The sequence below is a fragment of the Microcebus murinus genome, chromosome 32 (assembly GCF_040939455.1).
Source record: "Microcebus murinus isolate Inina chromosome 32, M.murinus_Inina_mat1.0, whole genome shotgun sequence".
Taxonomy (NCBI): domain Eukaryota; kingdom Metazoa; phylum Chordata; class Mammalia; order Primates; family Cheirogaleidae; genus Microcebus; species Microcebus murinus.
In genome coordinates this window covers 1,105,613-1,118,440 of record NC_134135.1, presented here as the reverse complement: position 1 = coordinate 1,118,440, position 12,828 = coordinate 1,105,613, and the positions used below count along the sequence as shown (strand labels likewise).

The window sequence follows — 12,828 nt, the reverse complement described above, 5'->3', positions numbered from 1 at the left end:
CACAGCTGCCTGGTGTGGAGGGAGTGTGTGTGCGAGTGTGAGTGTGTGAATGGGTGTGTGTAGAGCCCCCTCCTTTTCCCAAGCCTTGACCCTTGGGCTTCCCATCCCCCTTGCCCCATTTCTCTCTGGGGATACTGAAGTTCAACCACTTCTCCCTCAAATGAGGAACTGGGGCTTCACACTCAAATCCACCAGTGAGGAGGGAAATGGAGAAAAGGGTTGCATAGTCTTTTCCTAATCCAGGAAGTCCCTCCTGGTGTCTGGCTGCAAGCCCTCTTGCTGCTGCACAGAGAGCCCCAGGTCTGCCCTGCCCCCAACCCCAGCCCTGGTCTGACCAGGCTTCCCTGGCTGGACAAGAGAGGAGGCAGGAGGTGGGCCCCCCATGCACTCTTCCCCCCACCCCTGTCCTGCCCCTTCTCTGCAGCCTGCCACCCCCCAAGCATCTGTGAGCACAGCGCTCCTCCACTGGCTGGATTCTGCCTGGCGGACTCCCGTGTGGGTGTTTGCAGTTGGACACCCTCCCTCCTGCCTACCACCCCCCTCCTCCCCAGCCTCAGCCGCTGGCCAGCCCTCCCCCTCCTGTCCCCTGCCGCCTCCCTGCAGCCTCTCTCTTCCTCCTGGCAAAGCATCCAGCCCCTGCCTGCTCCTTCTCTGTCCTGGGCCCTGACCGCCTCAGGCAGGCGCTTCCCTCCCTCCCTCCCTCCCTCTGGGGCGCCTCCGCCTCCCTCTCCTGCTCTTCCCCTTTCACCCTGGCCCTGCCCTGGACTCTGCAAACATGAGGGTCTTGGCCTGCCTCCTTGGTGAGTGATCCCTTCTCCTTGGGGACTCAGGGGCCTAGGCCTCCACCTCCAACCCCTTAGCTCATCCACTTTAGGGACTCAGACTTCCAGGACCCAGTTCCTGGTGCTCCAGGATATCCTGATATCTGGCTGGCCCTGCCTGACCCCTCAGGGACCCAGCCTTCTGCACACCCAGCCCTCCCCCATAGAAGCCCAGACCTGGCCCCCCTACCCAACCTGCCCGTGGGGGTCCCCAGCCATCTGACTTTTAGCCAAGTCCCTGTGGGAACACAGAGGCTCTATCCCAGCCCTGACTTCAGGGGCCAGGCATCTGGAGCCCCACCCATCTCAGGGACCTGTGTCTACCCAAACCCTCTGCCCAGAGTCCTGCTTCCCAGCTATGGGGTATCTGGCTCAGAGGTGTGAGAATTCTGTGTGTGTGTCTCGGGGCATTCAAGATGAGGGTCCTGTGCTGGAGAAGGGACCCACCTTGGGCCTGCCCCTCACTCTGTCCCACCCTCCAACCTCCCTTCCAGCGGCACTGGTGGGGATCCAGGCTGTTGGTAAGTGTCCCAGACACTCCTCCTGTCTGGCCTCTCCCAGCCCCCAGCTGCCCCATTGTGCCCTCCTCCTGCCGGGTCCCTGGCCGCCCCCCATCCCGCTATGGCTATGGCCTCGGCCACTGCTCCCTGCTAGAATCCCTCAGGCGTCCAGCCACATCTCTGAGCACCCAGGAGTCTGGGTCCAGTGGCCAGGATGCGGCCTCCCAGTGGCACCCTATGGGACAGCTCCTACTGTCACCCTGGCCCTGGGGCCTCAGGGTCACAGCCTTTCCTCCGCCTCCCCCAGAGCGACTGCGCCTGGCTGACGGCCCCCACGGGTGTGCGGGCCGCCTGGAGGTTTGGCACGGCGGGCGCTGGGGCACCGTGTGTGACGATGGATGGGACCTGCGTGATGCCGCTGTGGCCTGTCGGCAGCTGGGCTGCGGGGGGGCGCTGGCCGCCCCCGGGGGCGCCTTCTTCGGGGAGGGCGCAGGGCCAGTATGGCTCAGCGAGCTGGCCTGCCGGGGCAGCGAGGGCCAGCTGGGCCTCTGCTCCCACCGGGGCTGGAAGGCCCACATCTGCTCCCATGAAGAGGACGCGGGCGTCGTCTGTGCAGGTGCGGGGACCCCCACCCCTCCTTCAGGGGCAGCTCCTTTAGCAGCTCCAAGTCCTTAGCCCCAGTAAATCTGTGCACCCAGCACTCCAGAGCTGCCCTGCCTCTGCTCCCATCCAAAGCCACGTGTCTCCCGCCCTCCGGGACCCCCAACTTACAACCACTCAAAGCCCCTGTATCCCAGCCCTGTGCCTCTCCCAGGGACCCAAATGACCTCTCTACTCCCCCCACCCTCTTCATAGCTTCTGTTCTCTCCTGTAGGTCAGCGTGTGGCTAATTCAAGGGACAATCCCACTTCCCCGCTGGATGGGGACTTGTGGCCAGGGCTGTCGGGGGAGCTGAGCCCCAGTTCGCAAGAGCCTCCTGTGACTCCTGGTGAGCCCAAAAGACTTGGCCACCCCACCTGCCCAGGATTCTCCCTCCTGCATCAGCCATGCCGAGAGGGACGTGTGGCGCTAAGATCCCTCCTAGGGACAGATGTGTCTGCACCGTCTCCTTTACAACCTGCATGTTCTCCACCACTTCAGACACTTGGAGAGGGAAGCCTGGCCCCTCAGGTGGGAGGAAGGATGAACTCCTGATCTCTGGCTGTCTTCTCTTCCAGCCCCCCGCCCAGCAGGGAGCCCCCAGAACAGCCCCCGGAAGAAGAGCCCCCGGCCACCCAAGCAGCCCAAGTCCACCCGGGCTCCTTTACTGACTACCGGAGCCCCCCGCCAAGGTGACTTCGGCCTCCCCCCAACCCCCAAGCCTGGGTGTTGCAAGACCCTAGGCCCAGCCAGACTGGGGACCCATGGGTGCCCTCTCCTTACCAGGGCCCTGGAAGGATCCTGGCATTCACCATATCCCTTCCTGGGGATTCAGAAAGTCAGGCCTGGTCCCTCCTCTTCTTCCTGCCCCACCCCTCAGGACAACCAGGTGTCCTGTCCCACTCAGGTCGTGGCTCTCTTTCCTTAATGGGCCACTGGCAGGCGGATCTCAGGCCCCTGGCCCCTCTGGACCTCAGTTTCCCCAGGTGAAAACCGAGGACGGGGTGTTTGATTCTGCCTCTCACCAGCTGCACTGCCTCCCTCCTTCCCTGTCCCAGAGCGGCTGCGTCTGGTCTCAGGCCCTCACGGCTGCGCCGGCCGCCTGGAGATCTGGCACGGTGGGCGCTGGGGCACCGTGTGCGACGACGGCTGGGACCTGCGAGATGCTGCTGTGGCCTGCCGGGAGCTGGGCTGCGGGGGGGCGCTGGCCGCCCCTGGGGGTGCCAGATTTGGGCCAGGTTCAGGGCCGGTGTGGATGGACGACGTGGGGTGCGGAGGAGGAGAGCAGGCCCTCCGGGACTGTCCCCGGAGCCCCTGGGGCCGCAGCAACTGTGACCACAGCGAGGATGCCGGGCTGGTCTGCACCGGTATGTCGGGGCTTCCTGGGACCCAGCAACCTTCTCCCTCTTTGGCTGTCACACCTGGGGGGTGCCACTGGCATCTGGTGGGTGCTGCACAGGACAGCCCCCCTGACAAAGAATGATGCATCCCCAAATGTCCACAGTGCTGAGATTTGGGAACCCAGCTTTATGGGACCCGGCAAGCCACAGCTGAGAGTTGGGAGAAGAGGCGAGCTGGGCACGGGAGGTGCACCAGGGTTGGAGTCAGGGTCCCAGCCCCCTGGAGGCAGGCGCATAGGCGGCCCTCAGCCAGTGACTTCCCACATCAGAGCCTTTTCCTTATTTGCCAACTGAAGATGGAGTATCTTTCCAGTGTCATCTTGGGGACAAAGCCTGTCCTGTGCTTAACGTAGTCCCAGCCCATCCATCCTCGTTTCCTGCCAGTACAGCTCAGTCCCTGCTCATCCACAGCTTCCTGGTGCTCTGTCCTCCCTCTCTCTCTGTCCAGGCCCGGCCCCCAGGCTGCGCCTGGCCGACGGCCCCCACGGCTGCGCTGGCCGCCTGGAGGTCTGGCACGGTGGGCGCTGGGGGTCAGTGTGCGATGACGCCTGGGACCTGCGTGACGCCACAGTGGCCTGCCGGGAGCTGGGCTGTGGGGGGGCGCTGGCCGCCCCTGGGGGCGCCTTCTTTGGGGAGGGGTCTGGACCCATCATCCTGGACGATCTTCGGTGTCGAGGAAACGAGACGGCCTTGCGATTCTGCCCAGCGCGGCCCTGGGGCCAGCATGACTGTCACCACCGCGAGGACGCTGGGGCCGTGTGTGACGGTGAGGGGTGTGGGGGAACGCGGGGAGGTGGGCATAGTGGCACCTGGAGTGGAGTGTCAAGAAGGGGGGGTGTCCCTATGTGCCCTTCACTCCCTCTGGCCAAACTTCCTACTTTCCCCATCTCCAGCTCTGTGAAACCCCATCCTACATAAGGCTCTCTACTTGGGCGATTTTGCCCCCCAGGGGGACATTAAGTGACGTCTGGAGACATTTTTTGGTTGTCACAGCTGGAGGCTGGGGAGCTCCTGGCAACCTGTGGGTAGAGGCCAGGGAGGCTGCTCAACACCCTGCCATGCACAGGATGGCCCCAAGTGCAAAAGTGAGAGGTTGAGCCTCAGCCCCAGAGCTGCCCTCCTGGGCTCTGCCTCCTAGCCCAGGGGTAGCTAATCTTCTCCTCTGCATAAGGCCACCTCCCCTTTTCTCTGTCACCCCCAAGCTACCTCCACTGTCTGCTATATCGCTATATCTACTCCCTCCCTCTCCCCATTCCCACCCTCCCCTCCCCAGGTCAAGGATGTGGAAAGCTCTGGAAGGCTCAAGCTGTGTCTGGGGAGGGGGTTCTGCAGGAAGGGACTCCTGCCTGCAGCTGGGAGGGCTGAGTCACAATGAGGCAGGAGGTGGGAGCAGCCCAGTGGCATGGGGTGGGTGGGTAGTCATATTTCTCCCCCTGCCAGGCATGCCCCTCGGATACGTCCCTCCCACGGCCCCTGCAGTCGACAGCAACACCTCAACGTCCAGGCAGGTAGTCTCTAGGCCTCTGTCCCCCACGGTAAGCCAGGCCCAGGGGACGGCAGGCATTTCACCTCCTCCAGCCTCTCCAACTGCCCCTCGGGAGCCTGGACCTGAGGCCGGTAAGTCCCTTGCTGCCCCCCAAGAAAACAGGGTCCTCACTTCTGTTTCCTTCCCCAAGCTCTGAGACTGTTTCACAGGGGGCCCTCACTCTGACGGACACTGTGCTTGGTTTAATGCTCTGTTGGCACATCTGGATAAGGGGCCCCACCTTTTCATTATTTACTGGACCCAGAAATTCTGTAGCTGGTCCTGGATAGGAGAAACTACTATTCCTGGATAGGAGAGTCCACTATTCCCAAGGCACACGGTGTGGCCGTGGGATCCTTCAGAGGGTACTCTGGCCAGCTCTGAGACACAGCTCTGCCCAAGCATTCCCTGTCCTTTTGGAGCCTCTGGTTCTTAGGCAAATGGAGATTAATAGTTCTGCCTGCTTCCCTTCCATGAGTACTGAAAGGAGTGGATCAGTGACAGCTGTCGTTTTAAGATATAGGTCTAATTATTATTCAGGTACGGTGAGGCCAACCAATCAGGAGAGACATCACTGAAAAGACAATGTGTTACTCTCAGTTCCTAAGAGTAACTGTGGCTCTGTGGGAGGGAGCAGGTGAGCAGGCTTAGGATCGTCTAGTATGAATCCTTTCAGTAGGCCATGGGCCATGGGCTTATCCTTAGTTGTCTGGTACCTGGCTCTGGAGGGATGAGGGCAGGTGGATAGTGGCCCAGAGTGTAAGATCCCAACAGGGGAGGTGGTTGGGGTGCCAGTGCTGGACTGGTTGGTTTGCATATGAAGGGCACACTCATGTCATTCACTATCTCTAGAAACTTAGCCCCCCACCTCACCAGTCTTTCAGCATCAGCCATCAGCCCCAAGATGTTAAAGCATCAGACATACAGAAAATAAAAAGGCGTGGCTAATACAGCTATCTCCTCAAGATGGAAAAAGGCTGAACATAGGTGGCGACTTGTTTTCACTATGATCACTATTCCTGGCAGCCTCTCTCCCTCTTTTTGGATAATAATCATAGCTAACATTTATTGAGCACTTCCTCATGGTGACCAATGTGTCCCACATTCTCTATAGGTCTAAACCCAGGTAATGCTTGCAGCCACTTATGTGTAGGTACTGACTAGTCCCCATATCACAAGTAAGGCAGCACAGCTCAAAAATGGAAAAGCCAGGATTCAACCATAGCACAGCTTATACTCCATTTTTTTAAAAAATTGTGGTAAAATATATAGGATATAAAAGTGACATTTTAACCATTTATAAGTGTACAGTTCAGTGGTATTAATTACATTCATATCACTATGCAACAGTCACCACCATCCATCTCCAGAACTTTGTCTATCATTCCCAGCAGAAACCCCACACCAATTAAACACAAACTTGCCATTTCTCCCCCCACCCCCAGACCTGGCAACCACCATTCTACTTTCTATTTGAATCTGACTATTCTAGGTACCTCATATAAGTGGAATCATGCAGTATTTGTCTTTTTGTGACTGGCTTATTTTACTTAGCATAATGTCCTCAAGCTTCATCCATGTTGTAGCCAGTGTCAGAATTTCCTTCCTTTTTAAGGCTGAATAATATTCCATTGTATGTGTAGCCCACATTTTGTTCATCCATCCACTGGTGGACACTGGGTCGTTTCCACCTGTGGCTGTAGTGAGTAATACTGTTGTGGACACTGGTGGACACGTATCCATCTGAGTCCCTGCTTTCCATTCTGTTGGGCATGTACCTACCTGTGCCACAGGGGTACTCTGATTTTCTGAGAAATTGCCAAGCTGTTTTCACAACACCCACATTCTCTATGCCCAAATCTCACTGAACTAGAAGAAAGGGCTTCTTTCTGTCTCCTTCTGCCCAGGACCTTCCAATGAAGAAACGTCTCTCCCTAGAAGGGAAGGAGCATGCCAAAGGCTGTTGTCCAGGGAATAGTCTCCAAGATGGTGCAGACTATCTTTCTCTGTCCTACGAATTGCTCCTCATTAAAGCTTCCATTCCCTCTGCCCTCCTGCCCTGCCTGCCCCTGGAGCGAGCTTTGTTTTCAGCCTCTCCTCATCCAGTCTGGGTCTTTGCTGATCTCAGGGGGAGCTTTCTGAATCATAACAGCTGAGCTTTTCATTTCAAGTGCTTTAGGGGTTCCCTGTCATGAATAAGATAAAGTTTTACTTTCTTGGAAGAGAATTCAAGGTCCTTCATGACTCCACATACCCGGGCTCCGGCTAAATCCAACAACTTGCTGTTCCCCCAAACACACCATGCTCTTCCTTGTCCTGGGCCCTGGCAGATGCTGTACTATCTATCTGGTGCAGGATCTATGTTAATTTGCTAGGGCTGTTGTAACAAGGTACCACAGACTTGATAGCATAAACAACAAATTTATTATCTCAGTTCTTAAGTCCGAGATCAGAGTTAGTTCCTTCTGAGAACAGGGTTAGTTCCTTCTGAGCGCTGTCAGGGAGAATCTGTTCTAGGCCTCTTGCCTAGCTCCTGGAGGTTTGCTGGCAACCCTAGGCTTTTAAACAAATTGCCCTTATCTCTGTCTTCATGTTAATGTGGCGTTCCCTCTGTTTTCAAATTTCCCCTTTTTATAAGAATTCCAGTCATATTGGATTAGGGCCCACACCAATGACCCCATTTTACCTCTGTAAAGACCCTATCTCCAAATAAGTTCACGTTTGAGGTACTGGGAGTTAGGACAGTAGCCTAACTTTTCTGGGGGAAACACAACTGACTCCCTAACAGTACCCTTTTCTTTTTTATCTTTTGGCCAAACTCCTCATCTTCCCAGCCCAAGCTCAAATGTTCTTCCATAGGGAAGTCATCCTCCCCAGGCGGATAAAGGTAAAGAGGGCTCTTTGCTTTGGGCTCTGCGTGAGGCCAGGTCTAGAGTAGCTGCTGGAGAAATATTTATTGAATGAATTGCAACAGGCCCCGTGAGACTTTGGCTGCTAAATTCCTCCTTGACAGCCCAAGGTGAGAGGTGTTATTATTGCTCTGGATAACTCCAGGAGAGCCAGTGGGAACTGGCCAGGCTCAGAGAATCCTGAAGCCACACAGCTGCTCCCTGTTCAACCCAGCACACCTTCCTTCTGCCCAGGCAATGGGATCTCTTCCATTCTTTCTTTTCAGAGACTTCCTCTGAGAAGCTTTCTCCAGCTTTGCCGGGCAGAATTTTTCTCTCCTTCCCTTCACTGTGTTTCCACCTTGCCTTATCCGTACTTCCATGACTCCAGTTAGTTCACCGCATTGTAATTGTGTGTATGCTACTTTCCCTAAAAACCATGAGCTTTTCAGCGCAGAGGCTGTGCCTGACTCTTAACAACAACAGTAACAAAAAGCCTTATTAAACCAATAATTATAAGAGAAAATGAAAGTTGTTGAACTAATGCATGGGAAAAGGCTCTAGACCCAGATAATTTTTTTCTTTTCACTGAGGTGAAATTCCTATAACATAAAATCAACCATTTTAAAGTGTACAACTCAGTGGTATTTAGTACATTCAGAATATTGTACAACCACCACCTCTATCTAGTTCCAGACCATTTTCATCACTCCAGGAGAACACCTGTGTCCATTAGGCACTCTCTCCCATTTTCCCTTCCCCTCAGCCCTGACAATCACTAATCTGCTTTCTGTCTTTACAGATTTACCTATTCTGGATATTTAATATTCCATTGTATAGTTAGACTACTTTTAGTTTTTTAAAAAATTTTTGTGGCAAGAACAATATGAGATTTGTTAAGAGAGTAATATGTTACTCTCTTAACAAAATTTTAAGCGTACAGTATATTATTGTTGACTATAGGTACAATGTTATATAGTGGACCTCTACAGCTTATTCATTTTGCTTGACTGAAACGTTACGTCCACTGATTAGTAATTCCCCATTTTCCCCTCCCCACAGCCCCTGGCAACTACCATCCTACTCTTTGATTCTGTGAATTTGACTATTTCAGACATCTCACATAGGCGGAATCATACAGTATTTGTCTTTCTGTGCCTGGCTTATTTCACTTAGCATATGTCCTCAAGTTTCATATGTATTATATATTTCAGAGTTTCTTTCTTTTTTTAAGGCTAATTAGTATTTCATTGTATGTATATGCCACATTTTCTTTATCTATTCATCTGTCAATGGACATTTAGGTTATTTTCACATCTTTGCAATTGTGAATAGTGCTGCAATGAACCTAGAATTGCTGATATCTCTTCAAGATCCTGATTTCAGGGCATGGTGGCATGTGCCTCTAGTCCCAGCTGCTTGGGAGGCTTAGGAGGGGGAATCGCTTGAGCCCAGGAATTCGAGGCTGCAGTGAGCTATGATCACACCTGCACACCTCAGCCTGGATGGCAGAGACAGAGCAAGACCTTGTCTATAAAAAAAAAATCCTGATTTAAGTTCCTTTGGATATATATCCAGAAGTGGGATTACTGGATCATATAGTAGTTATTTCTATTTTTAATTTTTTTGAGGAACCTCCATGCTGTTTTCCATAACCACTGCACCATTTTGGATTCCTACCAACAGTGTACAAAGTTTCCAGTTTCTCCACATCCTCACCAACATTTGTTGCCTTTTGATTTTTGGTAATAGACATCCTGACAGATGTGAGGCGATATCTCATTGTGCTTTTGATTTGCATTTCCTTGATGGTTAGTGACATTTTTTCATATACATGTTGGCCATTTGTATGTTATATTTGGAGAAATGTCTATTCAAGTCCTTAGATAATTTTTATTTTTAAAACTTTTAAATTGTATTTATTTATTTACTTTTTAGAGACAGGGTCTCGCTCTGTCACCCAGGCTGGAGTGCAGGGCATGATCACAGCTCACTGTACCCTCCAACTTCTGTGCTCAAGGGATCCTGCATCAGCCTCCTGAGTAGCTGAGATTACATTTGTGAGCCAGCATGCCCACCTTAGCTTTTTTTAAGACAGGGTTATTAGTTTTCTTTACTATTGAGTTGTAGAAGGTCCTTATATATTTTGGAGATTAGACCCTTATCAGATATATGGTTTGCAAATATTTTCTCCCATTCTGAAGGTTGCCTTTCACTCTGTTAATTGGTTCCTTTGCTATGCAGAGCTTTTAAATTTGATATATAGTCTCAGTTGTTTTTGTTGCCTATGCTTTTGGTCATATCCATGAAATCACTGCCAAGACCAATACCACCTTTCGGTTACCCATTCATACATTAAGGGACATTTAGGCCGTTTTTACTTTTTGGCTATTGTGGATAGTGCTACTGTGAATATTCACACACAAGTATCTGTTTGAACACCTGTTTTCAATTTATTTTGGATATCCCTAGTAGTGAGATTTCTGAATCATATATTAATTCTTCTTCTTCTTCTTCTTCTTTTTTTTTTTTTTTTCTGAGACAGAGTCTCACTTTGTTGCCTAGGCTAGAGTGAGTGCTGTGGCGTTAGCCTAGCTCACAGCAACCTCAAACTCCTGGTTTGAGGTCAAGCAATCCTGTTGCCTCAGCACTCCTGGGCTCAAGCAATCCTGCTGCCTCAGCCTCCCGAGTAGCTGGGATTATAGGCATGCACCACCATTCCCGGCTAATTTTTTCTATATATATTAGTTGGCCAATTAATTTCTTTTCAATTTATAGTAGAGACAGGGTCTCGCTCTTGCTCAGGCTGGTTTCTAAATCCTGACCTCGAGCAATCCTCCTGCCTCAGCCTCCCAGAGTGTTAGGATTACAGGTGTGAACCACCACGCCCGGCCCTTCTTCTTTTTTTTTTTTTTTTGAGACAGAGTCTCTCTGTTGCCTGGGCTAGAGTGCTGTGACGTCAGCCTAGCTCACAGCAACCTCAAATTCCTGGGCTCAAGCAATCCTCCTGCCTCAGCCTCCTGAGTAGCTGTGATTACAGGCACATGCCACCACACCTGGCTAATATTTCTATTTTTAGTAGAGATGGGGTCTCACTCTTTCTCAGGCTGGTCTCAAACTCCTGAGCTCAAGCAGTCCTCCCGCCTTGGCCGTCCAGAGTCCTAGGATTACAGGTGCCAGCCACCGCGCCCAGCCTATGAATCATATATTAAGTCTGTGCTTAGCTTTTTGAGGAACCACCAAACTGTGCCTGATTCTTTATCTCTTGTGCCTAATGCAGTAAATACTTGCTGCCTAGAAGGAAGGAAGAATGAATGAGGGAAAGCCTAGATGGAGGAATGCATGGATGCATGGAAAGGAAGATGGAGGGAGGGAAAGGTGGATGAAGAGTCAGGAGGCTGGATGGCTTCCCTGAGTTTCTAATTCTTTGGGTCTCTTCTACCCCAGGGTCCCCCCAGCTGCGCCTGGTGGCTGGGCCCAGCAGGTGCTCAGGCCGGCTGGAAGTGTGGCATGACGGGCGCTGGGGGACGGTGTGTGATGATAGCTGGGACATGCGGGACTCAGCTGTGGTCTGCCGGGAGCTGGGCTGTGGTGGACCTCGGCAGCCAGATCCTGCTGCTGGCCGCTTTGGCTGGGGCGCAGGCCCCATCTGGCTAGACGATGTGGGCTGTGTGGGGACTGAGGCTTCGCTGTCTGACTGCCCTGCCGCTCCCTGGGGGAAACACAACTGTGCTCACAATGAGGATGTTGGCGTCACCTGCACTGGTAAGGAGGCCCTAGCCATCTGCTAACTCCAGGAGGGCTTCCTGGAGGAGGGAACAAGTAACTAACATTGACACTAACATAGATTGAGTGCCTCCTAAGTCCCACCCCTGTGCTGGGTGTTTTTGCACATGTAACCACATTCAAACCACATAATAAGTCTAGGTTGGTGGATGTTATGCCCATTTTACTGATGAAGAAGCTGAGGCACAGAGAAGTTAGGTAACTTACCCAAGGTCACACAGCAACAAAGTGGCAGAGCTGGGATTCTCATGCAGAGAGCTCCTTCCCCCTCCTCCTTCTTCCAGGAATCAAGGGAATCTTCCACAAAGAAGGGAGCTTTATCCTCCCTAAGATAAAAGGAAGCAAACAGGGCAGTGGGAGAAGGAAATAGGCCAAATTGAGGACCAGTTAACATAAACTCAGGAAATTCATTTGTTCATTCCCTGACATTTATTGAGTCCTATTATTAAGTGCCAGACACTGAGCTAGGTGTTGGGACCTAATAATGGAATCAACATGGTCCTGCTCTTCAAAGAGCTCATAGCTCATGGAGCAAAAGAGATGCACAAACAAATCATTGCAAACCCGTGTGACTTGTTATCATTTGGGAGGTTGCCAAGACCACATTCAGGTTCAGTAATTTGCTAGGACTCACAGAAATCAGAGCAACTGTTCTACTCAGGGTTGTGGTCTACCATAGTGAAAGCCTACAGATTAAAATCAGCCAAGGAGAGGCTAGGTGTGAACTTCCAATTGTCCTCTTCCAGATGAGTTGTGCAGATAGCACTTAATTCTTCCTGCAATGATATGTGACAACACACATGAAGTACTGGCAACCAGAGAAGCTCCTCCAAGCCTTAGTATCCATAGTTTTTATAGGGGCTTGGTCACTTAGGGGTGGTTGACCTCCTCTGTGGCTGTCCATAAATCACATTGTTAGCAAAGACTATCTGGCATGGCCTAAGTCCAGTAGGTAGACAAAAAAATCTTTTATCAGACAAGACATTCCAAAGGCTTAGAAGCCATTGTCCAGGAGCCAGGGGCAAAAGGCCAAATCTTTCTTTGGGCAAGGTCAATCCTCTACTGCACACATAAGCTAAGCTTACATAAGAAAGATGTAAGATGAATAGTGGTGACTCCAAGGATGGAATCTTCAATTCTGCTTGAAGCTGAGGCCCTTTCTCCTTTCCCCCTCTTCCTAAGAGTCATGGGGAACCACAGAAGGGATTTAAGGTGGGGAGTGGCTTGTCAGACCTGGGTACCACTCTAATGGTAGGTGAGAATTGCCGA

At 52.1% G+C, this 12,828-nt stretch overlaps 1 protein-coding gene across 1 annotated transcript in view; it reads left to right on the top strand.

Moving 5' to 3' along the window:
• SSC5D (scavenger receptor cysteine rich family member with 5 domains) overlaps positions 1-12,828 on the top strand; it is a 29,858-nt gene that overhangs the window by 739 nt on the left and 16,291 nt on the right. Inside the window, exons 2-9 of the mRNA XM_075998977.1 lie at positions 6-37; positions 1,383-1,937; positions 2,196-2,309; positions 2,539-2,652; positions 3,019-3,327; positions 3,809-4,126; positions 4,801-4,977; positions 11,221-11,538. Of these exons, the coding sequence (XP_075855092.1) occupies positions 6-37; positions 1,383-1,937; positions 2,196-2,309; positions 2,539-2,652; positions 3,019-3,327; positions 3,809-4,126; positions 4,801-4,977; positions 11,221-11,538 (1,937 nt within the window). The remainder of the gene's footprint in view (positions 1-5; positions 38-1,382; positions 1,938-2,195; positions 2,310-2,538; positions 2,653-3,018; positions 3,328-3,808; positions 4,127-4,800; positions 4,978-11,220; positions 11,539-12,828) is intronic.